The sequence below is a fragment of the Daucus carota genome, chromosome 3, assembly GCF_001625215.2.
Source record: "Daucus carota subsp. sativus chromosome 3, DH1 v3.0, whole genome shotgun sequence".
Classification (NCBI taxonomy): domain Eukaryota; kingdom Viridiplantae; phylum Streptophyta; class Magnoliopsida; order Apiales; family Apiaceae; genus Daucus; species Daucus carota.
Genome location: NC_030383.2, coordinates 63580626 through 63605245, shown reverse-complemented (window position 1 = coordinate 63605245; position 24620 = coordinate 63580626). Strand labels below are relative to the sequence as shown.

The 24620-nt window shown below is 35.4% G+C and overlaps 3 protein-coding genes and 2 long non-coding RNA genes across 7 annotated transcripts; 2 read left to right on the top strand and 3 right to left on the bottom strand.

Moving 5' to 3' along the window:
- Positions 1-931: 931 nt before the first annotated feature.
- On the bottom strand, positions 932-6156 carry LOC108215333 (uncharacterized). Of its 3 annotated transcripts, none has more exons than XM_017387788.2 (6): positions 5858-6156; positions 4695-4841; positions 4353-4426; positions 2240-4024; positions 1833-1983; positions 932-1742 (listed from the first exon to the last, which is right to left on the bottom strand). In XM_017387788.2, exons 2-6 carry the CDS (start codon positions 4831-4833, stop codon positions 1015-1017), a joined length of 2877 nt encoding a protein of 958 aa, XP_017243277.1. In that variant the 5' UTR covers positions 4834-4841; positions 5858-6156; the 3' UTR covers positions 932-1014. The 3 variants fall into 3 exon arrangements, with proteins under 3 accessions (XP_017243277.1, XP_017243275.1, XP_017243278.1); XM_017387786.2 differs by having other exon boundaries at positions 2240-4039; positions 5858-6152; XM_017387789.2 differs by lacking the exons at positions 4353-4426; positions 5858-6156 and having other exon boundaries at positions 4695-4829.
- A 2162-nt stretch (positions 6157-8318) lies between these two features.
- On the top strand, positions 8319-9409 carry LOC108211233 (photosystem I reaction center subunit IV A, chloroplastic). The gene is made up of 3 exons (XM_017382773.2): positions 8319-8712; positions 9034-9099; positions 9185-9409. The coding sequence occupies exons 1-3, from the start codon at positions 8455-8457 to the stop codon at positions 9287-9289; spliced, it is 429 nt and encodes a 142-aa protein (XP_017238262.1). The 5' UTR covers positions 8319-8454; the 3' UTR covers positions 9290-9409.
- LOC135151608 (uncharacterized) lies at positions 9182-11136 on the bottom strand. The gene is made up of 2 exons (XR_010290254.1): positions 10556-11136; positions 9182-10456 (listed from the first exon to the last, which is right to left on the bottom strand). It is a non-coding gene; the product is annotated as an uncharacterized LOC135151608 (long non-coding RNA).
- Positions 11137-13650: 2514 nt separating this feature from the next.
- LOC108213351 (probable indole-3-pyruvate monooxygenase YUCCA8) lies at positions 13651-15583 on the bottom strand. Its single transcript, XM_017385138.2, has 3 exons — positions 14612-15583; positions 14154-14525; positions 13651-14046 (listed from the first exon to the last, which is right to left on the bottom strand). Exons 1-3 carry the CDS (start codon positions 15272-15274, stop codon positions 13822-13824), a joined length of 1260 nt encoding a protein of 419 aa, XP_017240627.1. The 5' UTR covers positions 15275-15583; the 3' UTR covers positions 13651-13821.
- Positions 15584-22468: 6885 nt separating this feature from the next.
- LOC108213714 (uncharacterized) lies at positions 22469-23503 on the top strand. The gene is made up of 3 exons (XR_001805353.2): positions 22469-22592; positions 23021-23071; positions 23194-23503. It is a non-coding gene; the product is annotated as an uncharacterized LOC108213714 (long non-coding RNA).
- Positions 23504-24620: the final 1117 nt, after the last annotated feature.

Sequence of the window (24620 nt, the reverse complement as noted above, 5' to 3'; positions counted from 1 at the left end):
AGACTTTGTTGGCGTCGGAGATGATTTTATGCGTTACTCCCAGATATGGAAAAACTAATTAAAAAAAATAAAATGTCCTGATTTTGTAATAATAAGAGTCAGATGATCCATTTCACTCACCAATTATCATATATCAAGCAAGTTTAAAGTTTTTTAAAGTTTTACTTCAGTAATTACCATCTGTACAAGAGAGGATTGAATCCTGTAAAACTCAGCAACTGCAGTTTCTGGCAGCTTCTGCTTTAATTTGCATGCACCTACTTGACATCAACTCATTGTCAAGGCATCAACCTCCCGTGTTCATAATCAATAGTGAACTTGATTGTCTGGTCCAGAGAATGCTGCAAGCATTACTTCTCTCTTGGAAAAAGACACCATCTTAAAAATTCTCATTCTGGATAAGATTAGACAACTTTATAATCATTTCAATAATGCAGATATATCTTATATATCAAATCAGCGGCGGATCTAGTAAGATTTTTGGGAATTTTTAGTTATGTCATTCTAAATAATAAATCCAAATATATAAAATTTATATTTAAAAAATTTAAATTCACGAATTGGACCCGAAAGTTTTCTCGTGTATATCTTATATTTGGGTAAGACCAAATCAATATTTTTTGCCATCTCTAATTTCGGATTTGTTTAATGTGTGAAAACGGAACTTATAATTAAATTTTTGATTGTTTTATTCACTTGTCATATAGTTGCCATAAATTTACCTTTTCAAAATTCAACTATGTGTTCCAGTAGGCACAAAATATGATTGATTAATGGCATTAACAAGTTAATTTTGTTACAGTTAGAAACTATTATGATACAGTTGATGATTTTTTTATTTTTTTTTTACCAATTTGCTCAATTTTTTTTAACTTGACATATCATACTAAGTTCGTTTCATTCTTCGTATTGGTAATCTTGGACAGAAGCATATTTGAAAAACCTAGCATTACACAATAATATTGTTCTAAACTGAGTGGAACTTACAATTTATAAGCTAAAAAAGGAGCCTCCTCATAGTAAAACTGTCAAGTCTTCCACAGCCTCTTGCACAAGCTCTTCCAGCAGCTTGTTTTCAATTTCTTTCCTTAAATCTTCCATATCTACTGCCAAATGTTCAAGCCAACCCTTTCCTGCTACCTCCTTCCTTGCCACCATTTCCACAACCAACCTGTTGTCTCCAAAATAACCGGGAACACATTTCATCTCATCGGAAAACCATTCCTCGATCTGGGACCATACAATTTCCACCATTGTGGATGATGCATGATCTTTAAGGCTAGCATTGGACCTATTACATGATACTCCTTTTTTCCCTGTAGTTGACTCGTAGACAGCTAGATTTTTCAAAGCAGCATTTACACAATCAAACACGAGCTTTTGGATTGATCTCCTTTGCCTTAGCTTAGCCTCATGCTGTACCTCCTTGTCATTGAGGTCTAAGTATTGGTCTCTTAGTGATAGGTCTAAAGGGCTATCATGGGAATGCCATCGCGGAAAATGTGTATCAGGTTGCTCCACATTGTCAAAGCCAGCTGCGGATAGTAGTGTCTGAACTAAAAAAAACCATTCTTGTCTTTCTTTATCTGCACATATGGGAAATGCAGTCATGTTCATTGAAAATGGAGTAGTCGTTTCTGTACAAGAATCATCCCATGAAAGAGTCCGAGCAATGGATCCTATTGGCGGGGATTTGTCAATCAGATTTGATTTAGTAAGATGGGAAGAACACTCTCTTGTCCCTGTTTAATGGAAATAAGCAAAGTAAACAAACAGCAGTCGAAGAATAAAGTACAAGGATCTTCAACAGTGTACCGATATTAACTTCTTACCATTTCCAACTGGCTTTAAATTGTTATAAAACTCAGGTATGCCATGATCATTCTCATCAAAAGAAGGTTCCAAGACAGAAATTGGACTTGGTTGCTCCTGGTTCTCATTAAAATTTTCATTTGCAGAAGACTTTAATACTGAAAATACAGCCTGCATAATACAGAGAATGCATGTTTAACGATATTGTCAACCTTGGGGACAGGCTAACAATGTAACCAATGACAATATAATACTTGAACAAAAAAGGCAATTGTATTTACAAGGATATGTCCATACAGATCTCTTATGCAGTGACAATAAATATCAATTCTCAACTTTGGAAACAAAGGACATATACATGCAGTAATATCAAGATATAAATAAGACCTAAGGCATGCAGTCAGACTGTATAATAAAGATACCTTACCTTAGTAGGACTTGTCTCCAGTATAGGTTCCATGCTTGATAAATCTAAAGAAGGCACTTTGCTTGATGATGCTATGTCATTACTATGTTCAGGTGCCTCAGTGCTGGGATTACATCCATGGTCACTTACGGAACTGGGTTGGCTTGATTCTTCTTTACCATACTTTTTGTGTCTTGAGAAAAACAAGCTCGAAACTCTTTGCTTTAATTTTAGTTTCACGGCTCTTGCCTTTGGCACCTCCTTCATGATTTCATTTTTCTCCATCTTTGGATTGGAAACTTCTAAACCAAGCCTTGAACCATCAATAGTAGAAGATACAGGAAGAGATTTTGACCTCAAAAAGTTCCTGGCAGTAGCATTGCAACTATCATTGTCACTTAAATTAGTACATAAGCATGACGTGGATGCTCTAGCCTCTTGTTTATGACTAGAATCTCCCTCTGGTCTCAGTAATTTTTTCATATCTGATATAGCAAGCATATCCCCCAAAGTACTAGAGCTTTTCCGCATATGTCCCTTTTCTTGACAATTTCCACTAGCTGCCATCATAGTCCACCTTTCAGATAGTCGTTTTTTGGCTTCTCGGCAAACTGATGACTCAGGTGAATAAGATGCACGGTTGAAGGATAGAGAATAGGGGCTGTCAGACCTGTTTTTGTAATCCCAAGAATGCCTAGAAGCCTGAGACATAAGTTCAGGATCACTAAGATTTTCCACAGCATATTCATTCTCCGAACTGTGGAATGATTTTCCATCACCCATATAGCTATAACCATTGGAAAGCATAGGAGCACGCAAGGTCCCATCCCTACTATGTCCACCAAAATTTTCACACACTTTCCGTGTGATCTCCTTTCCTACACTGGATTCACGTGCATCATTATTCTCATGCTCTCCTTGATCATCTTTTGTACTTAATGCACTTGGAAACGAGGAATGTGGCAAAACAACAGTCTTAAGATCACGGGACTTTGCAAGACTAGGTTTTAGTACCACTATTCGTGTTGTTTGAATATGACTATCCTCAGCTTTACAGTTTGTTGGACTGGAAAATCCACAAGTTCTTTTGTCCCGGCTACGGACCTGTTCAGTCTGGGAAGTTTTCTTCACTTGAAACTGCTTCTGTAGTCCAGTAAATTTGTTACCATCCACCATCTTAGCAGGTCTAAGAACAGTAATACGTTTTGTACTAGGAGACGGAGCGATGGTATGTAGGTCACACAGTTGCTTGGAGAACATAGAATTTGGTTCCTGAAGAAATCTAAGGAATAAATCATTGTTCGAACTTAATACTTCTAATGCATCTTGGAACTGTTTGGTTTGGCGAAGCTTTTCATCTGAAGCAAGACGCTTCAAATCTGCGAATTTTTGACGAATGAGAGCCATCTTTTTCTCACTTGCACTTCCACTGAACCTCTCTCTTTGAGACGATTTATCTTTAACACAGATGTCGTGTGACTGCCATATCTCATAAACATCTTTAAAATTATTGTGAACTGGATATGGATGAATCTCATGTAGTTTCTGTGTCTCGAATGAGTCATGTACTTGCTGGCAATATTCCATAGGCACGTTAGAATAGGAAGAATTTCTTGAGTGACTTCTTTGTGAAGCTGAATGAGGCTGCTGACATGAAATGGCGTCAAGCCCCATTAACCTGGCAACTACATTGGTCGGGCTTTCTGTAGAAATCATTTCTTTTGACATTTCTTCAGCTATGAGCATCTTTATGGGTGTTCTTCTTGATTTCTTATTTAAAGATGTTCTTCTCGTTTTGGATATAATCTGTACACCACAACACTAACATGAGTCGTATTAGGATGATAAAAATGTCTCAACCTAGTATCAAAGGCAAACACCTCAATGAATTCAGTTCCTTGACACTTATACGATTTAAAAAAAAAAAAATATCCAAAGAGCTATACATATCTTACAAGCAGCTTGCTTCTATTCTAATATATAATTTTGCCAAAAAGAATTATACAAGTAATTCTTCCCAGGAGATATTACTTTTAAAGTTTATTCATGCCCCGTCTGCAAGTACTAATTAATCCATATTTTCTGTTTCTAGATAGTTGCATGTGTATTGCAAAAACATAGATCAGTTAGTCACCTCTGTATCTTCGAGAAGATCCTGGGTTGGACTTATTCCTGACACATCTGAACAACTCCTAGACAGGGAAGAACCTGTTATAGTTTCTACGTCATTAGTAAGCACTTTATAAAGCCTTTTTAAGTATGGAAGAAAATATAACAGAGTATTTGAAATTAAAATAGAATAGAAGTGTCATATAACTGACTAAATCCCAAGGCAACACCCGAGTATAAACTATTTCCTTCCGCATAACAGGCTACTTGAGAAGATAATAATTTAATTTGACATTATGTGGATAGAACTAAATTGCAGAAGAAGGAGATGAACTTTAATACATTATGTGCATTTAATAAAATATACCATCACGATAAGGTTTTTCTGTAAGAAGCTGGTTGCCTGGCATGCCTGCAGTCAGATCAAAAAGGTTATCCATTTTTCCGAAGCATCCTGGTAAAGGTTCTTCAAGATTGTGAGGTCCGCCATTCTGAATCCCATTCATTACAAAACCTGGATGAACATATCAAAACATTAATCTCATGGTATGTTCGATAGAAGACAAACTTATAGGTACAACTTGAATTCAATGGGGTTAATCTAGCAAAGCATAAAATAGAACGTATCTGAATATTTTCAAAATAAGTAATTATAAAGAAGTTTATAAAAAAGATAAACAATTTAATTTTTTAAACTCTAAAATTTATCCACAATAGGGAATTATATACAACGTAATGCATACTAATTACCATCATGGCAGCAGGTAAGATAAATCCCAACTTCAGTGTCTATACACTTCTATTGTCCAGCATCTTAGGAGCAAGACGTAAGGGATGCGGACCAATGGAACATGGAACATGATTACATAAAAAACACCCCCTAAATCAACACTCTCCTAAAGTACTCTCAACTCAAGTTTATGCCGCAGGAAATCAGTATTTTCAGTACTATCACTCACTGTACAACTTGATACACAATGTTGACCAAAAAAAAAAATGGATCTTATAAATGTGTGCTATTTTTTGAAAGGGCTTATTGTTCAAAAAACAACACTGCCAAATGCAAAATTTACGAGATTTGTGCTAAAGGCATAACATATCCAATGCAAAACTACTCTTTTACTCCAGAGATTTCACAACATTCACATGAAGCCTCACAATATAAACCCAGGGAATTTTCGATTTCGAGACACTAAATCATACTAGTATACTACCATTGACCAAATTTATTCATCAAGGATTGACAATCTCCTCAGACAGGGAGTTCAGGTTACAACAGAACTTAGACTTCAATCTTTAGCTTGTAACAAGTAAATAACAAAGTAAATTATCAATAAGATTGTAAACAATACAAAACAAGTTAACAAAGATTCATAACAATATAAATATAAATAATATAAATAAAAACATGATATACAGAGCTACATCAAATCTAGATGTTATAAGCCAACACACAAGGAGAGAGAGGGAGGGAGGGAGAGAGGGAGAGGGGGAGGGGGGGGGGGAGAGAGAGAGAGAGAAGACACCCACCTGGATGAAAGCTACAATAACAGTACTGCAACAGTTATCTTGCCGGAAAATGACATTCCGGAGGTAAAAATGACCGGAGATTTGCCGGAAACCAAATGGGTCAGGAAAGCACAGTAGTATTCACCGGAATAACAGGAGCCTTGTATAATTAATGGCTTCTGCTTAGGCTAAAGAGAGAGAAATGTAAAATGTGTGCAGAGAGAGAGAGGGTGTCAGAGAGAGAGTGTGTCTGAAGACTGAAGTGAGATTATGAAACAGTTAGATACGAGTTTTGCGGAGGATGTAATAAAATGTACTTGTATATATTTACACTCTGCTCCCTGTATTTATATACTACTATAGTGCTGCATCTAATCTATAGAATCCTCCAACAACCACCTGCCTTGGCTTTAGGGATGACAGAAAAAATCGATCCGAATGGATACTCGATCGTTTCGATCCGAATGGATCTTACTGAACCCGATATTTTGGATTTGGATTTGGATTTGATTTTTCGAGTTTGGATTTGGATTTGGATACTAGGTATTCCGTATCGAAACCCGACCCGAAATCCAAATTCGATCCAAACCCGAAACCCGAAAAAAAAATTCCATATATATATATATATATATATGTGTGTGTATATGTATATGCATACTAATATATTTATTTTCAATTTTAAATCTATTAAATTTTGTTTATATATATATATATCGGTAGAGTGTGAATGTGTATATTATTGGGTTATAGTGACTTTTTTTGTTTAACTAATTAGTTACTTTAAAATTTCTTTTTTTTTTTTTGCTAAAGATAATATTCCATACAGTGAAGATTTGTGTTTAGAAATTATTAAATACGGTTCAAGATTTTATTAATGTGTAATACTTTATTATTTAAGTAGTTTAGTTTTAAATATAATGAAATTTAAGGGCGAAAAAATCAAAAATAATATTTTTACAATACCATATAAATTTCGGAATTCAGGTTTTGGATAAACCCGAATAAACCCGAACCCGATCCGAAACCCGTGGATTTGGATTTGATATATGAAACCCGATTGGATTTGGATTTTAAAAATAATTTGGATTTGGATTTGGATATCTCAAATATCCGAACCGATCCAACCCGCTGCCATCCCTACTTGGCTTAGATGTAGGCATGTAGCCTAAGATAACATTCAGAATTAATTAATTGATTTATCAATTCAGAATCAGATAAATATTTATTAATTTTTTTTGAATAAATCAAATATTTTAATCAAAATACAGTGTAATCAATAATTTTATAAAATTTTTTTAAAAATTAATCATAAATTTTAATAGATTAGAGAGTTTTAGATAATGAATCAAATGGATAATATTATATGTAATACAAAATTTTAAATTCTAAATTTATGAAATGAAAAGTATGCGATCATTAAAAATATGTGATAGATTTAAAATTACTTTCAGGTATTCATATCGAATACTTCAAAAATTAGTAATTAATCTAATTATGATTAAGTGATCATATTTCGATGAAGTGACTGAATTTTATTTTAATTACACAGAATAGGTCCAAAATGGGTTTTCAAAACTGGGCTGATTGGTTTTCTTTTTATGATATATATCTCTATCTTAATCTTAGTTATTGCACAAAAGAAAGTACAATAATTAAATTGTCTGTATTTAATACACAAATGATTTTTGTTTTTAATTGTAATAATAGTGGCACACAGTTGGAAGAATAGTGATGTTTGCCCGGTGAATCAGAACCATTTAAAGTGTGATGTTGAGGATATTGCCTAAAACAGGAATGTTTTTGTATTAGTATGAGCAATAAGTAGCTTGATCACCAAACATTGTTCCTACTTTTAGGTGAGTTGTTAATTCTATCACCTACCATACTCTTAATTCAAACAACTGAGATATTGATTTCTCCGACTCGTTTGCATGAAGTTGAAATTTTGATTTATAATTTAATACGATAAACTAAGAGTTTAAAATATCTGTCTGAGTGATTTCACTTATTAATAATCTATAAGATATTAAAAAGATAAAAAATAAATATAATTATTAAAAATAACTTACAACTTATGAATAATTTTTATCCAATAAAAAAACATTTTGAAAAATTAAGTTATTAAAAAAATATCTCAAACTAACTTCCGAAAATGAGTCTGATTTATTTATCGCAAAAAACCTTCTAGTTTAAAGTCAGAAAACTGACTTAGAACTCCAGTATTTATTGAATGAGTTGTTTAACTTGTTTTCTTCATGTTTGAGCCTAACCAAGTCTCCAAAACCATTTTCATGTATCTGATCCATTTATTTGAAAATTTGAGGCCCAGTAAGAAGCAGAAGCCCAACAAGACTTGAAACATGATCTATAATACTCCAACAATAGTATTAAAAAATATAAAATATATGAGTGGTTGTATGAAAACTAGATTAGCACTAGACAAAACTAACAAGGAAGGTGACAACATTATCCAGATGAATGAGATATGATTTTACAAATGGCATCCTTTTATTGGCCAGTGTAAATATGTAAGAGATCATTATTTTCCAAGAAACAAGAAAAAGATCTTGGTTTAATAACAACAATTCATTTTTTCTGCACCCTAAAAAATTTTGATAATGGCTAGCTGCAGTATGGCCTCAGCTGCTTGTGCATTTGTAGTTGCACCAAGTGTTACTAGTGCAAATACTTCTACTAAGATGATGTTTAATCCCCCTTGTGGTTCTAGAAGATTCGGGTCCGGTAGGATGGTTGTCAGGGCCTCTGAGGAGCCTGCTGCCGCCGCGCCTGCACCGCCTGCAGATACCAAGGAGGAGGCTCCTGCTCCGGTTGCCAAGCCCAAGCCTCCCCCTATTGGACCCAAGAGAGGAACCACAGTAAGTAGCATGCTTTTTTTTCCCAGATAATTTAGGCTTATACGCCTTACAAATGAGTATCTGTTCTAATACTTCTCGGGTGAGCGAGTGTCGAACCCGGGTGTCCGGGGACAACATAGGATAAACCCGCCACTTGGGCTATCCAATCGCGCTCAAGTAGCATTTTTTAGTTTAATATTTTTTTTTACTAATTTTACGAGGTGTTTGTCAGTAATGTAGTCTAGTGGATACGTCAGAATTTTAGTGAGGTGTAACAAGATGTTGAAAGTCCGAGCAGTGCATGCATGAGTTCTGATTTTTTGTGAACCTGGAATTGGACAGGTGAAGATTCTGAGGAAGGAATCTTACTGGTACAAAGGCACTGGCTCAGTTGTAGCTGTTGATCAAGTAATTTTCCGCGGTGAATTAATTTAAATTAGGCATAATTAAATGGCTAATGTTCTGTTGATTTTAACATCTCTGTGATCTGCAGGACCCGAAAACGCGATATCCAGTTGTGGTGAGGTTCAAGAAAGTGAACTATGCAGGTGTATCAACAAACAACTATGCATTGGATGAGATTGAAGAAGTCTGCTGAGTGGTGCTAATGGCGCTTATGCTTTTGTTGTAATCGATATTTATATTTCTCTCAAGCTTTAATAAGATTGTGTATTATACTTGTACTTGCATTCCTAATCTTAAAGAGATTTTAGTTGTATATTACTAGTAATCTAGTTTAAAGCCCCTAATCCTTGGCGCATAAACATCTGTGATGAAATATTTCCCTATATCATGTTAAGTGACCAATTCTCCTAAAACCTCGAGCTGTCAGAGGAGGGCTTACCAGGATCATATTATATTCCAACACTATGTATAGGGGGATTGGATTATATAGTAGGTGCTCGAACCCGATGTGTGAAGTAAGATCACAGGTTATGGGAACATAGTGAATGGCAGGGAAGGGTCTGTATGCTGTACATGGTGAAGATATAGAAATCTGAGTCGCATTTTCAAAATCTGTATAAATTTCTGGCCATCTTAAATACGATCTCTCTACAAAGATTCTGGAGTGAAATTGAATCATGCCTTAGTTCCTACAGTTTAGTATATTTACATTTCTGGATTAAAATGACTTCTCTGGTTGTCCTGTGTCTGTGTCTGGATTAAGAAACCGGTTATAGTTGGATTGGACCATCGAGATTAGCTGTAGGAGCATGCCTTGAAAAAGGAGTACCCTTTGTCAGCCTCGAAAAAGCTGACTGCAGAGCTTCTTTGTGGCAAAAACGCACTTTTGATTGCTTAGAGCTTCGCCTTCTGAAGCAATTATTTCAGCTTCCTGAATTCCCATTCCCTGACCACTATCCTGAATCCCCAACAAAGAAACAGTTCACTGATTATTTTGAATCATATGCAAGAAACTTCTATATCAATCCACAGTTCCACGAGTGCTGATGATCAGCTAAGTCTGACGAGTTTGAGTACATCAATCAATGGCTTTCTGTGGCAACTGGAGAAAATGCAGGGCGGTTGTGCCAGATAACAAAGGACTACAAGCATTCGGAGGAGAGGTTATCAATGCTTTTGAATATAAATCTGGTGAAAAATACAGTGGGAAAAAAGTTCTGATTGCGGTGTGTGGAAATTCAGGCATGGAAGTTTCCCTTGATCTCTGCAACCACAATGCCAGACTATCCATCGTGTGGTCCAAAGCTCGTGAGCCATCAATGTCAAGAACAGGTCTCTTCCACTTTATGGTCTTTAGAACCTGGGGAACAGAAAATTCTACATGATTAGATTCTAATCTAATGTAGTATCCAGTTCTGGATGTTAGAGAGGGAAATGCAGACTAACATTGATGACTTACCGAGCTTTGAACTACGACTGATGCTCTAGCATTGTGGTTGCACAAGGATCAGCTGAGACTTCCATGCCTCAATTTCCACACTTTACAACCAAGACCTTTTTTTCCTCTGTATTTTTCACCAGATTTCTATTCCTAAGCATGGAAAACCTCTACTCCGAACTCTTGGAGACCTTCAATATCCGGCACAACATGCTCTCTTGCTCTGCATTTTCTCCAGTTGCCATAGCAAACTAAAGAAATATGCATTCAACCTCAGAACAGATAGAACTACATGTCTGAACAGTCTTGAGTGGATACACTAGTTGAAATGTGGGTTAATATCCAAGTGTCTTGCATATGATTCAAGATAATCAATGAACTGCTTCTTCCTCGGGCACTCAGGATAGTGTTCAGAGAATCAGAAGCTGAAGGCGTGAAGCTTTAAGTGATCATAGGCGCGCTTCTGCCACAAAGAAGCTATGCAGTCAGCACTTTTAAGTAAACCGTCGAGAGCAGACTCGTACAGGTTCAAGGGAAATTTATGAATGAGTATTTCAATCATCAAGAAGAGATTTTCAAGAGAATACTACTGAGTTTGTTGAAGGAAGAGCAGAGAATGGAGTTGCTTAAATAGAAGATTGGCCATAAGAGGAATAATTTAAAGAATAAATGACTTTAGAATACTAATTAGTACTATAATCACTTTTGCATTCTTTAAACAAGCCTCCAAATGTTAGTTACAAAGATAGACTGCTAAGAATGAACAGATGCAATGTTCAAACCACTAATTACTTTATTGTTACCCTAATTTATGCCAGTTGTTTCTGCGAAATTCATTTATATTTCATTCATTCACATCTAGCAGTCTACCTGCAATGACCAGCAGTCGTGTGAACCGCGGAAAATATGGCTAAAACCTTTTTCTGATATAACTTTTGATCCTCCTAGTACACGACTTGCTAATAAATCGTGTTTCCCAAGTCCTAAATCGTAATGTGTGCTAATAAATTTGCTAACAATGATCATGATAATAATTCATCTTGCAAAAGCAGAACCTGTCTATGTAAAAACCAGGGGAGACTGCAGTGTCCTGGTATTCTGAGCTCTTCTTGGTTGCTACGAGTACGATACAATTACACGTTATCATGATAATCATGTTGTAAAAATCCTAAGGTCGGTCAAGACTGGGGAGCATTCTTGTGTGTGTGCAGTAGTTAGCAGGAGACCAAGCAATTTTTTGATTTTTTGTTTCTTTTTTGTGGAAATTATTCTAATAAATCTCACTTGGATGTGTTTTACTATGAGAGTAATAATACTAGCCACTGGAAAACTAGACTAAACCAAACATACCTAGTATATCTCGCTCGTAAAACAGGATATGAAGAGAGTAAGATGTACGCAGACCTTACCTCTACTTCAACAGAGTAGAGAGGTTGTTTTCGTAGAAACTCTGGCTCCCTTAATATATAACAAAAATGGTAATAATAATAATAATCCCAGCTGGCGGCCTTTCTTAATTCATATTATTTACCTTAAATATGACAAGTGTACAATTTTACTACTTCAGTCATCACTGCAATTGGCTCCAACTTACTAAGAACTAAGAATGTTCTATTGAAACATTGTTGTTGAGTTTCCGTGCAGGAAAGAAATACAACAGCAAGCTTGCTGGTGCTAGACAGTACATTGTCAATGATTAAGCTGTCGTGAACTCGCAACAATTTGTCCAAAAGGCTCTGCAATTTTGTCAACAGTGTCCACTTTCTTGCACTGATTGTGCAATTTGTTCATCGTTGTCGCACTAACAGTCCCTTGTTTGAGTCCAAGTATTCCATTTCCTCTAGCTTATTTTGCTTTCACGTGTTCTTTTGGCGCACTTCTAAATAATGGAACCATAATTTGAATAACATCATTTTCTGATTCATCACTAGGCCTGAAGAATCACTATAGTTCTTATAAAGTAGTTAAAAGGGCCGTTCTATGATTGCAAGATTTTCGAGTGTCTTCTAGCGGATCAGATAGGCCAAGTGTGATGATCAACTGTCTATTTGTTATCGAATAGGTCATGAGTTTGAATTTATAATCTTCAAAACTGCAGCCTCTTCTTCATAGCTCTGTCAAAATCAAAGACATAATAATACACGATAATAAGTGATTGCTACCGTATTTAAGAGAAGGAGCCTGTTTGGCGGAGTTTATGTTCCTGGGATTTAAGTCATTTTCGACTTTAAGCTGAGAAATGTGAGTTTGTATAATAAGTCCTAAATCAGAAATTGAAGTCAAAGGTCGGTAGCATGTACTTTTTCCAACGACTTAATTTTTTTAATAAAAATTATTTTTTTTCACTCAGATAACTAACCTGTCAAATTTATGTCTATTATTATATTTTTATCAAGTCAGTTATCACTTATAATTCAAAATTATCCAAATAGACAATTAAAGTTGCGCGCTTATCACTATAAATCATAAGTCATTATTTTAAACTCACCCAAACGAGCTCCAGGTGACTTTCAAACGAGCTTCTGGTCTATTGTCCTCAGGGTCCTACCCATCTCCCCAGTAGATGTTAATTCACAAGTTAATCAGCTGAAATATATTGAATCTGTGGACCATTCTTCTTCAAAATGCTTAAGATAGGCATGTGAAGAACATAATGTACATTGACACCATCCAGAAACTACAGTAATAGTTAGAAATTAAGATAGTGAACCCCCTATGATTTGGAAGATAATTAGTTCTCTTATTGGACCTGTCTGCATTTCTTTTCGAAACTTTGATAACTGTATTGATGTTGAAGCTGAAAGCAACTGGACACAAAACATATACCACTATTCAGTTTATCACTCACTATTCATATCCATGCTATGTTATTCATATACATACTATGCATTTGTCATAAGTATGAATCTCTCATAAATGTCGTGTTTGGAGCTATCGTCGAGTGTCTGCTTACTATCTGCTAGGTCATGACTCCACCAAGTACGACCTCTATGGACTATGTGGCTTGTGAAATTTACCTACTAAAATGGTTTATATTAGAATTTAGAAAAAACTATCCTGAACAAATTTTTTCATTGTACAAATTGTGAAAAACTGAAATGAAATACGAGAAGATGGAAAATAAAAAGGCCTCATCTTCCTCTAATTAGTATACAAAAATGCCCTGAAAATCTCTAAACTCGGGCTTTCTGGAGACGCCTAGTATGTTGTATGTGTGCTATGGTTTTTGTTCCTCTGTATTTTTTACATTATTTACATTGCTGCAGAATAGGGATTAATTCCAGTGATCAGAATGTTGAAATGCATCGTCGAAGAGTAGGGACTTTTTGTTTCTTCTGCTTCAAGTCCTCCTTCCAGACCTGGGAAATATCTTGTGCTATTCTAGTCGCGTCTAAGGATGCGCCAGAAAGCCCTCTCCTGGTGAACCCGACTGCATATAGTCCGGCATTACCTTTCCAGCCGTTGGGAAAAGGTGTCTTAGGAAGACCATTCTTGGAGAAGAAATCAGTTTCCTGTTAACAAAAAAAATAAAAAACATTAGCCAATATGTCAGAAAATTTTACTTAGCCAAGAAGCTTCGAATTTTTTAAAAAAACAGAGGAAAAGAACTTCTTCTCACCTGGAGCCAGTAGGGGACATTGCTGCAGTATCCAGTAGCCAAAACAACAGAATCAATTTCAAGTTCTTGGCCATTAACAAGCTGTACCAGGCCTTTTGAGAATTTCTTGATTCCAGGAACAACGTCGATATCACGCGATCTAATCTTTTCTAGAGCACCAATGTCAAGAACCGGAGTCTTCCCATGAATGTTCTTCAATTCCAGAGGACCAATTGATGGCCTTTTGATCCCATAGCTTTCAGTATTTCCAAGAATGAACCATGACAAAAGTAGCACAAGTTTATCAACTAGCCACAGAGGTAACCACCTCATTAGTACCATGGCTAATTCAAACGTCGATTTTCCACAGATTTCTCTTGGCAAAACATGAACCTGAAGTACAAGAATACTAATTAGAATCTGATCTGATAAAAAAGGAGCTGCAGAGAAATTTTTTTAGCACATAATTAATGACTTACCGAGCTTCGTACCACCATAGATGGTTTGGCATTGTGGTTACAAAGATCAAGAGAGACTTCCATGCCTGAATTTCCACACCCTACAACCAAAACCTTCTTGCCACTATATTTTTCCCCTGATTTATACTCACAGGCATGAATAACTTCTCCTTTAAACTCGTCGAGGCCTTCAATTTCTGGCACGACACGCTCTGCATTCTCTCCAGTGGCCACAACAAGCCACTGACAGATATACTCAACTTCTGAGCTGACAGAGCCACAGGTGCTAACACTCTTGATCCTCCACAATCGACAGGCCTTATCGTACTTGGCTGACAGGACAGACTCATTGAACTGTGGCCTAATGTCGAATTTTCTTGCATATGATTCAAGATAATCAATGAACTGCTTCTTTGAAGGGTACTCAGGGTAGTGATCAGGGAATGGGAGCTTAGGAAGCTGACAGAATTGCTTCGGGAGATGAAGCTTAAGGCGATCATAAGTACGCCTTTGCCATAAAGAAGCAATGCAATCAGCTCGTTCCAGTACAACACAGGGGATGCCTTGGTCCTTAAGGCATGCTGCAACAGCTAGCCCGGAAGGTCCAGCTCCAACGATCACTGGCCCGTTCACCCAGACACATCGACGAGCTAGAAAATCGGTCTGATCCATAGCAGTAAACATTTTTTTCGACTGAAATGCAGAAGAGAATAAGTACTATTTAGGGAGGTTTTCAGAATTGCAGGAAAATATTTGTACAGATTTTTTTTTTTTTTTTTTTTTGCGAGAAATGATTCGATGAAGTACTGAAGGGAGATTTCGAATTGAAGCTTGAACTGGGGAGATTTGTAAGAGAATGCTGGTGAGTTTGTTGGAATGAGAGGAGTGGATGGAGGTGCTTAAATAAGAGGTGCCTGGAAGAGTCATTTTCTGAAATCATAAGCCTGGGGCTACTTGAATTATTTTATCTTAAATTTACTATATATTATTATATTCTGATTGATATTAAAGGGAAGAAAGGGGATTTGCTGAAAATTTTATATTGAGCACTTTGTTATTCCACTTGAGTATATGTATTTAAGGCAGTTCATACAGTATAAAACAAGGAAGGTGCTCATGTGATTCATGAAGGCATTGTACTTGTATGATATTAATGACATGTATGAAAAGTGATTGTTTTAACTAAGTTTGTTACATTTTTTCACCCCCTATATGTCAAGTAAAAAATCTGCATTAAAGATCACCGATGCTTTCAGGGGTTCTAGTAAAGTCGGAAACACGTCATTTGTAATTGTATGTTTAGAGCGTGATGAGATAGTTTAGAGATAAATATTTATCATCTTCAGATTCTGAATTCAATTTTCACTCATTTAATGTTATTGTAATGCGTCTGTTTAGAGCGTGATGAGATTGTACAATGATAAAGGTTTATCATCTGTCCCAAATTCTGAATTCGATTTTCTCATCCATGTTGTCGTTACAATCAATTTTCGAATTAATTAATAATAAATATTTATCATTTGTCCTCTAAATTCTGGATTCGATTCTCATTTATTCACATTACTTTTTCGAATTAAATTAATCATACTTTCTTGTTAGGTAAATAATCAAGTTTGCCTACTTAGAAAAGTCCAAGAAACATGAAAATTTTGCTTTAGTTTAGCACAAAAATACAACTTAACATAAAACAATGAGAATTAGGGAGCAGTGAAAGTGACTGGTAATCTCCCATCCTTGATTCAGATGTCCCCTAATAATTCAAAAATCTAATACAAAACAAATGAAAAATCTCCTCTAGGTGCAGGGCTGACTTGGCAAAGCAGGGGGTGCTGAGCTGGGGAAGCACAGGGCTCTCACGTGGAGTGATTGGGTCACCTGGGCTGGAACTAGGAGTCTAGGGAAACTCAACTAGCTTCCAAGCATTGGGATGGTGACTTGTGTGGCTGATTTGCCCCACACTGCCCATGCCTTGCCAACTATCACTTGCACAACTCACAGTTCTATGCTATTTTGGACTTGGTTTGTAAAGGGAAATCTTTGAGGTGTTCACGCTGGAAAGGGTAGTAACTAGCTAGCTATTTTAGTCGTATCTCAGAGGAGAATATCTCTTCCCTAGCTCCTTGAAAGGGTGTGCGGTTGCTCCGGCTCTGCTCGAACTCGATTCTAAATTAAATTTTAAAAAATAATTAAGTCAAATTTATTTGATTTTGAAATTTATCAAGTCAAGTTCAAATTTTAATTTTTTTATTTCATAAGTCTAGCAAAAATAAAGTTTATCTTATATTATTTATATATTATATAGTATGATTATTCAATATATGTTACATATTTATTCAAGTCGAACTCAAGCCAATTTTGATATACCCAAATATATTTCTGTATCTAATTTTAATTTCCCTCATTTCCCTCTGTTAAAATAATAATACTAACTGTTGCAAATAAGTAATAATGTGAAAAGAAAATAATGACCTATCTATCTTCTTCATAATTAAAGAGATAAAATACCATGCATTGCATATCTTCTTTATAAGTAAAGAGATAAAATACCCTGCATTGCATTATGTGTAGCCTAGGGTTTATTAATAAATAATCAATTACGTGTATTTAAATTTCTGTGATCGATCGGAGCAAACAGTTAACCCTTCTGTTATTCGAAGCATGTTATTGTCCTGTAACTCTGGCGAGGAAAATTAGCTTAGTTAACTTTTACAGGTAACCTCTGTTGTATCAGATAGCTAGTGCCTGCTGCCTAGTATGATTAAGCTACTAATTACTTGCTTAATCTTCACTAATGAAAGATTATTAGTACTAGTGGGGAGCTCATGCATGTGTATACTATCTCCTGGCCTACCTCTTGCCAACCAAAGCACCCTTGATATTTAATCTTTTTACTAATTAATTATAGTAAAAGCATGCATCGGGTATTCCATTCCCTTAATGCAAGTTTACCGAGGATTAATGACTCAGCTCGTTCATAATTATCCGGAACTGAATCTTCGGTGGATCCACCTAGAGATGCACAAAAGATCTGTTCGGGCCAGATCCAGACCGGGCCAAAAAAATCCGGATTTTTTTCAAACCAGATCGGGCCGGGCTTTTTTAAAAATCGGGCCGGGCCGGGCCGGGCTTTTCCAAAAATATTAGGCCCGGTTTAGTTATAAAAAGCCCGGATTTTTCAAAAATCCGGATTTTATCCGGGTTTTTTTGAAAATATTAGGCCTGTTTTAGGCCCTCGGGCCGGGCCGGGCCGGGCCGGGTTTTTTTCGGATCGGATTTTTCAGATTTTTTTCCAGATCGGATCAGATCGGATTTCAGATTTCAGATTTTTTGAACATCTCTAGATCCACCTGCAACCACAAACTACAAGAAGGATATAGAGACCGGCCGCTAGTATTAAAATAAAGATTGATTATCTAATTGGACACTTACTTCATATCAATATATTATCCTGACCACTCTCGAATTTTCAGTATTATTTGAAATAACGTTTTCAGAAATCGTATCAGTCTTAGAAATAAATTTAAATTTCAAAAACAAATCGACAGTTTTGTATCATTAATTGAATTTCCGCGTGGGTAAAAGTGATGGTGGAAGGGATGGGTTATGAATAACCCTAATAATCCATATATAGTCATTTTTTGGATGCAAAAATTCAAGTTTCAAAATGTAAATACTAACCTATGATTCTTAAGTCCATTTCTAACTTTAAGTCAGTCTCTCGCTTATTACAAAACATATATTTTTTGATTTAAAATTAAAAATGACTTAAAACTCTTGATTTTAATCAATGGCAAACAAACTCATATATGAACAAGTGTACATTAGTGACGGAAAAAATATCAGAAACTCAAAATTATAAAACTAAATTAATTATAAATTAATTATTTTTGATCCATCAAAATTTAGGTGAAAGAATTGTTCATTTTTAAAAGAAAATGTTTAAAACATTACTAATATTTTCACTTAATATGGACTAGCAATTGGGGTATAACACGCATAGGATTCACGCGTGACTGTTTCGATTTTTTTTTTTATTGAAACCACCACAGATATAATGAGTTCTTCAGTGCAACAGCAATGTAGAATTCTGAGTTGTAAAAATAATTCCCCCACGTACAATATTCATGGGAAGTAGAGGGAAGCATGTGCATGAAACCTTGTTTTTTGTAGCTTACTCACCTTTTCGCGTAAAGATATGGAGCTATATAAGTTTCGCCTTTCTAGGGCATTGGTTTGTTCGATCATTGCTTCTCAAATGGCTTTCGAATATTCATTACTATAATCTTCTTTTCTCATTCTCTTTCGCAACCCTCCAAATGCTAGCTACAAAAGTGAGATATGACCGAAAAAACCAGTGATGCAGACTTACATGCATGTGTGTGCGCAGTCTGGTGTATACGTGGACATATAAGTTAAATCCTGAATCGATCGATCACTTAAATCATGAATCAATAGCTAAACTGATTAGTTATGATTTCCGATTTCTACAAGTATAACTATATAGCATGCATGTTATATATGAAAATGCAAGTTATGAAATTCATTATTATATTTCAATCAATTTAAATTCCGGTCATTTTTCCCTATATAAGAATGCAAATTTATTTACCCTATGTCATTCAATTTTGAGAAAAGGCCATGATATCGCAAAACACAGAAACAATGTCCTAAATAACAGAGTTGGAAAGATGACCCCAAATATCATTTATGCATGTTCAATTTTGGAAGATTACGGTAGATGGTATAACATTTGTTTCGTTAATCTCAACAAAATGTTGTACAAAGTGTAGGGTTTTGTTCAGTTAACCTCAATAGAATGCTACTTAGTGTAGCGTTTTGTTTTTTTAACTCTATCAATATGTTACATCGTGTAATGTTTTATAATTTTGATCCCAATAAAACGTTACACAAAATATCATTCTGTTCTTATATATGACCTAGCTAACACTACATGATATATTGTTAATAAGTGATATTGAGGGTCATCTTTTCCTATGACGATATATGAGGCTTAATGTTTCAAATTGTGGTCACGAGGGTCAACTCTCTTCAATTTATTTTATCTCATTACAATAAGATAAATAAGATTATAATTTAATATTTGACTATCAACTATAATTTATTTTAATCCTAATTATTTAGCCAATAATTTTATTTTAGTCCCGATTATTTTTGAATACATTTATGGTGGTACTTATATGTGTATCTACTGGTCATGACTCATGATCTCATACATATATATGATTCGATAGGGATATGTGTTAATTGTTTATCCCCAGTATCCAAGAGTCTACCAATGCTCCACAGCCAGCTTGGTAGCTCTTATGAAAGACCCCTTTTTCATCATCAACTTGAATTATTTTTCTTCCTTCCTTGCTAGCTTTCGAGCTGTGGGTCGGCACTCGGCGGTGCTTTCTGTGTTGAAAATCACAACTTTGCATAATATAGTAGCAAGATATTCCTATTTTTGGATTAAATTTAGCAAATCTGCAATTATGAATGTGGTCATGACATAGCCCGCGTAGACAAAAGATATATGAAAGCAGTATGATCAGATTTGTATACTTTTATTAATTTAGTAATTATCTAAAATTCCGAAACAATGGAATGTAAGCCTATAGGCTATATATCTATATAGGGTCTTACTCCAGTACAAACTCCTTGCTGTACAAACGTACAAACCAGTGATTATGACAATAATATTTAGTGATTAGCAGATTTTAATTTAACAAATACATACATACATACATCATTACCGCCACCACAATCACCTCCAATCACCACCACCACGACAACCCCACCCACCATCCACCACCACCGTCCAGCGCCGCTCTCTCTCTCTCCACCATCCACCACCAACCACCACTGTCCAACGCCTCTCTCTCTCTCACCACCACCGACCACCAACCACCACCACTGGCAGCGGCTCTCTCTTTGGTTGTTCGCTCACCGACGAGTGCTATACACACACAAACACATTCATCACTGCTTTTCTCATCTCCTTCAATCATGTCTCTCTCCCTCAATCGTGTTTCTAGCACTGCCCTCGCGCCGGCGTTGCGGCTGCCGCCGGCCGCGCTGCACCACCACTCGGCTATGCCACCCCGTAGGTGCTCCCCTCCCCTTATCTCTCCATCAGACCCCCTTGTAAATTTAGTGATTCTGTTCAATTATTTAGTGATTCTGTTCAATTATTTAGTGATTCCGTTCAAGTCATTTCGTGATTGTTTGTACGTTTGTACACTAAGGAGTTTGTATTTGAGCACTTGTCTATATATATATTAGTTAATATTATCAAAAATGGGTTTTTTTATTCTAGTTAGTATGGATGAGTAAGAGTCGAATTTGATAATTAATACGAGATAGATTCTTATGACTAAATTAAGATAAGACTTCGAATAATAAAGAGGATATAGTGCTTTTACCGGATATCGTGAATAGAGACGATAGAGGATCAATCGCAGATTTCGACTAACAAAAACGATGTGTATGTTCATGCTACTGGATTTCGTGACTAAAGACAACAAAATATATATTATAACGAGATACATACTCTTCTCAAATATCTTATGAATATCGTGATTAGAGACGATAGAATATATAATAGGGTAATTCTGAGATATCTTAGACTAATTTTATCATATATAAATATTAATTAATTTTAAAATTCAGCTGAAATTTAAACTAACAACAGGTAACTTCCTCCTCAATTCATAATGTTTTTATCCTGCAACAAACTCCACAAATATATCACCTTTGCAGTCCCACTACCTAAATTTTCAGCTTTAAAAGACCACAAGGAAGCTTACTAGCCAAGTCACTCACACCAAAAATCCCTCTAATTCGTGGGAAAACAAAGCTCGGCGGTGCAATTTACACTACAAGAAATCCCGGAATTACCAACAAAATTTCCCAACGGAAAGGATTCCGTTACAATTTACCAACGGAATGCCGACCACTTTTTGTATGGAACAAGGTCAAACAGTTAGCAACAGATTACCAACAGTTCACCTACCAATATTTACCAACGGAATATTCCATTGGGAAATGGGGGCGCCAAAACTTCCCGCTTAGCTATAGTGACAGAATTGTCAACGGATTACCAACGGAGATTTTAGTAACCAAATACCAACAGACTTGTTACGACTTTAGCGACGGATTTTCCATTAGTAACTTGGTGCTTAGTTCGTCACTATTTCCGTTAGTAATTCATTGCAAATCTGTCAAGAAATGATAAAATAAGGTTGAAATTGCATATTAGTAGTATCGTTGGTAATCCGTTGGGAAACCGTTGCTAAAATAGATTGGTCAGATATTATCCGTTGGGAAACCGTTGGTAAAGTAGATCGGTCATTTAAATTCCGTTGGCAATCCGTCATACGTGTAACATATTAAATGTTTTAGCAGTCAGTTCCTAAGCTTTCTTCATCTTATTTTCTCTCTAAAAACACCCGAAAATTGTTAAAATATCACCTTACTTCTTCCCATTCGTAGAGAAGATTTACTCCATTCATAAAAATAAGGTTAGTTGCTCTTCATATCTATTTTAGTATTAATTAGTTACCAATTCGAAATCTATATTATTTGTGTTGCTTATTTTAATTAATAAAGTTTTGTAATTAGGTACACATTTTTATTTGTGTTGCTCTTCATTTTTATTGATTAAGAGCATCTCCAAGGGGCGAGACCTGTTAGGTAAAAAATCTATGTGTCATCTCATGTGTCATTTAAGTGGCACTTTTAGATGATATGTAAAAAAAATACTCTCCAACCATCACCCTTTAGCAAAAAGAATATAGATAATCATGTTTGATTCAATAGATTTGTTGAACTAGGAAAGCTATTATGTGGGTGTTTGGTGAACACTTATAGTATTTATGTTCATCATGCTATTGTAAAATAAGATGACATGGGTATATTGTGATTTGTTAATTTGGTGCAGGAAAGGTATGCAATGCATAGTTTTGGAAAGATTAGAGAGCTTGAGATACACTGGGGGAGGGTCAGTATATCCAATTCTTACTCATCATCTATATACTCTTTGTATATGCATATCACCAACTGTAGTGGGCATACTTGTAATGTAGAGTCTGCTAAACAAGTAACAAGTTCTTTTGGATTTGATAGCCCCTTTTTATCTAAAAATCAAGAAGAATTGCTTCAGAATTTTGATTAAACTGTGCAAGAATTTAGATTTGATTCCTCTTGTTATGTAGCATTTTATGTCAACAATAATAGCTAGGTGCATTCAAACACTTTTTATTCATCATCACCAGTTGACCAATTCTGTATTTTAATAATTTGAATTCACAAGAAACCTTACAAGATTTTGGTGGATTATATGAAGATGCATCTTCTAAAGAGAAATGAAATCTTATGCCTTCCATTCTATATTCATAAAATCTTATGTTTTAAGACGGTTGTACGCAGGTCAAAAGATATATGGCTTGACAAGAACAAGCAGCCAGATATTTCATTCATGTAAGATCATTTGCTCTGCCACTTTTTAATAGTCTGAACCTGATACACATTGCTTAGAGTTTGCAAAAGCTAATAAAATCCAGTTCTAATAGACTTAGTTATATATATATATATATCCTCAGGTTAGAGCCTTTAACAATGAAGAATACCAACAAATGCAAATTGAGTTACAAGACATGAAGAATCAGGTGAAGCAATTAGAAGAGATGAGAAATCAGGAATTAGAAGTGATGAGAAAGCAAATGGAAGAGACGAAGAGCCAACTTGCTATGGTATCTAATAATCGGAATGAAATTTAGATATTGTGTACGAGACAAGATAGCTTTTTATATGTTATGTATGAAGTATGTATGACTTATGAATTATAAACCTTGTACGTATGGATGTTGCTGTTGCTTTTGCTTTTAATTTATGACTTTTCTTTTATTCAAATGAAGCAATTTATTATATTAATTGTATAATATAGGGATCAAAAAGATTTAAATGTATCAATAAAAATAAAAACCTATATTTTATAACTTTACCAACCGTTTACCAACGGAATTGAATTATAAATAATTAAAATGTAGCTTTTATTCTGGAGCACAATCTGTAGGTAATCGGTTGGTAAAGTTCTTTATCGACTATATTTAACATCAGATTTTCCGTTGGGCATTTGTTGCTAGAATTGCCAACCAAATATTCTGTTGGCGGGGTGGTGTTTCTTTTGTTATTTTGCAAAACAGAGGTCTGTTACTAGATTGTTACTACTCGGTTGCTAAACTTAGCAACGGACACCTAATTCGGTTGGCGAGGTGCTTCCCAACAACGTATACTCCAACGGTCCAGTTCAGTGGGCATTCTGTTAGGAATCTCTTTTACCAACGGATTTTCTTGATTTGCCAACAAAATATTTCGTTGGGAACAATGAAATTTCTTGTAGTGTTACTAGCATTATCTTTTAACACTCCTACTCTTTAGTCTTAATAACACAACAGTTGAACAGTTCTAATCTCCATGTGTTTGGATGTTAGCAGCAACAAATATTCCACTACTGGCCTCATCTACAGTGCAAGTCTGTTGAGAAGTATCCGAGTAAAAGCTTAGTATGGTTTAATTATTATTTAAATGAATAATATATAGGAAAAAAGAAAAACAAAAACCAGAGGTTCCTGAGGCCTTGGTTTTGAAACCTAATGCATGCAAGTTGCTTCTCAGAAAAGGGTTCCTCGTCGTTAGGTCACCGGTCCTGAAAAAGGGCTTTTTCTTATTTTGTCCAAAGAAATAAAGAAAGGGAATATGATGTTTTATTATGTGAAATAGCGGTTTGGTAAGAAGTCCACAAATCTTGTGCATCACCGAGATATATCCCTTAAATTTATATATAAGAGACATCTGTGTCATAGTTTTTGGAAAAGATGCCATTTTTCATAAGAAAATGTCAGAAGCACAAAATTGGGTATAAAAATATTCACATAATAAATATGTGTCAATTTTTGATTAGAATGGAACTCCTGTATATGCATTAATAGTACCAATTAAAAATTCTCACCTCAGTTGTCACATTATC

Bases quoted from the DNA above. Each gene is read 5' to 3' on its own strand.
- LOC108211233 (XM_017382773.2), top strand. From the start codon at position 8,455: ATGGCTAGCTGCAGTATGGCCTCAGCTGCTTGTGCATTTGTAGTTGCA. The intron at 8,713-9,033 runs GTAAGTAGCATG...GGAATTGGACAG, and splicing joins GACCCAAGAGAGGAACCACA to GTGAAGATTCTGAGGAAGGA. The intron at 9,100-9,184 runs GTAATTTTCCGC...TGTGATCTGCAG, and splicing joins CAGTTGTAGCTGTTGATCAA to GACCCGAAAACGCGATATCC.
- LOC108213351 (XM_017385138.2), bottom strand. From the start codon at position 15,274: ATGTTTACTGCTATGGATCAGACCGATTTTCTAGCTCGTCGATGTGTC. The intron at 14,526-14,611 runs GTAAGTCATTAA...CTTGTACTTCAG, and splicing joins CTATGGTGGTACGAAGCTCG to GTTCATGTTTTGCCAAGAGA. The intron at 14,047-14,153 runs GTGAGAAGAAGT...TTTTGTTAACAG, and splicing joins ATGTCCCCTACTGGCTCCAG to GAAACTGATTTCTTCTCCAA.
- LOC108215333 (XM_017387786.2), bottom strand. From the start codon at position 4,833: ATGAATGGGATTCAGAATGGCGGACCTCACAATCTTGAAGAACCTTTA. The intron at 1,984-2,239 runs GTAAGGTATCTT...TGTATTATGCAG, and splicing joins TGGAGACAAGTCCTACTAAG to GCTGTATTTTCAGTATTAAA. The intron at 1,743-1,832 runs GTAAGAAGTTAA...TCCATTAAACAG, and splicing joins TTTAAAGCCAGTTGGAAATG to GGACAAGAGAGTGTTCTTCC.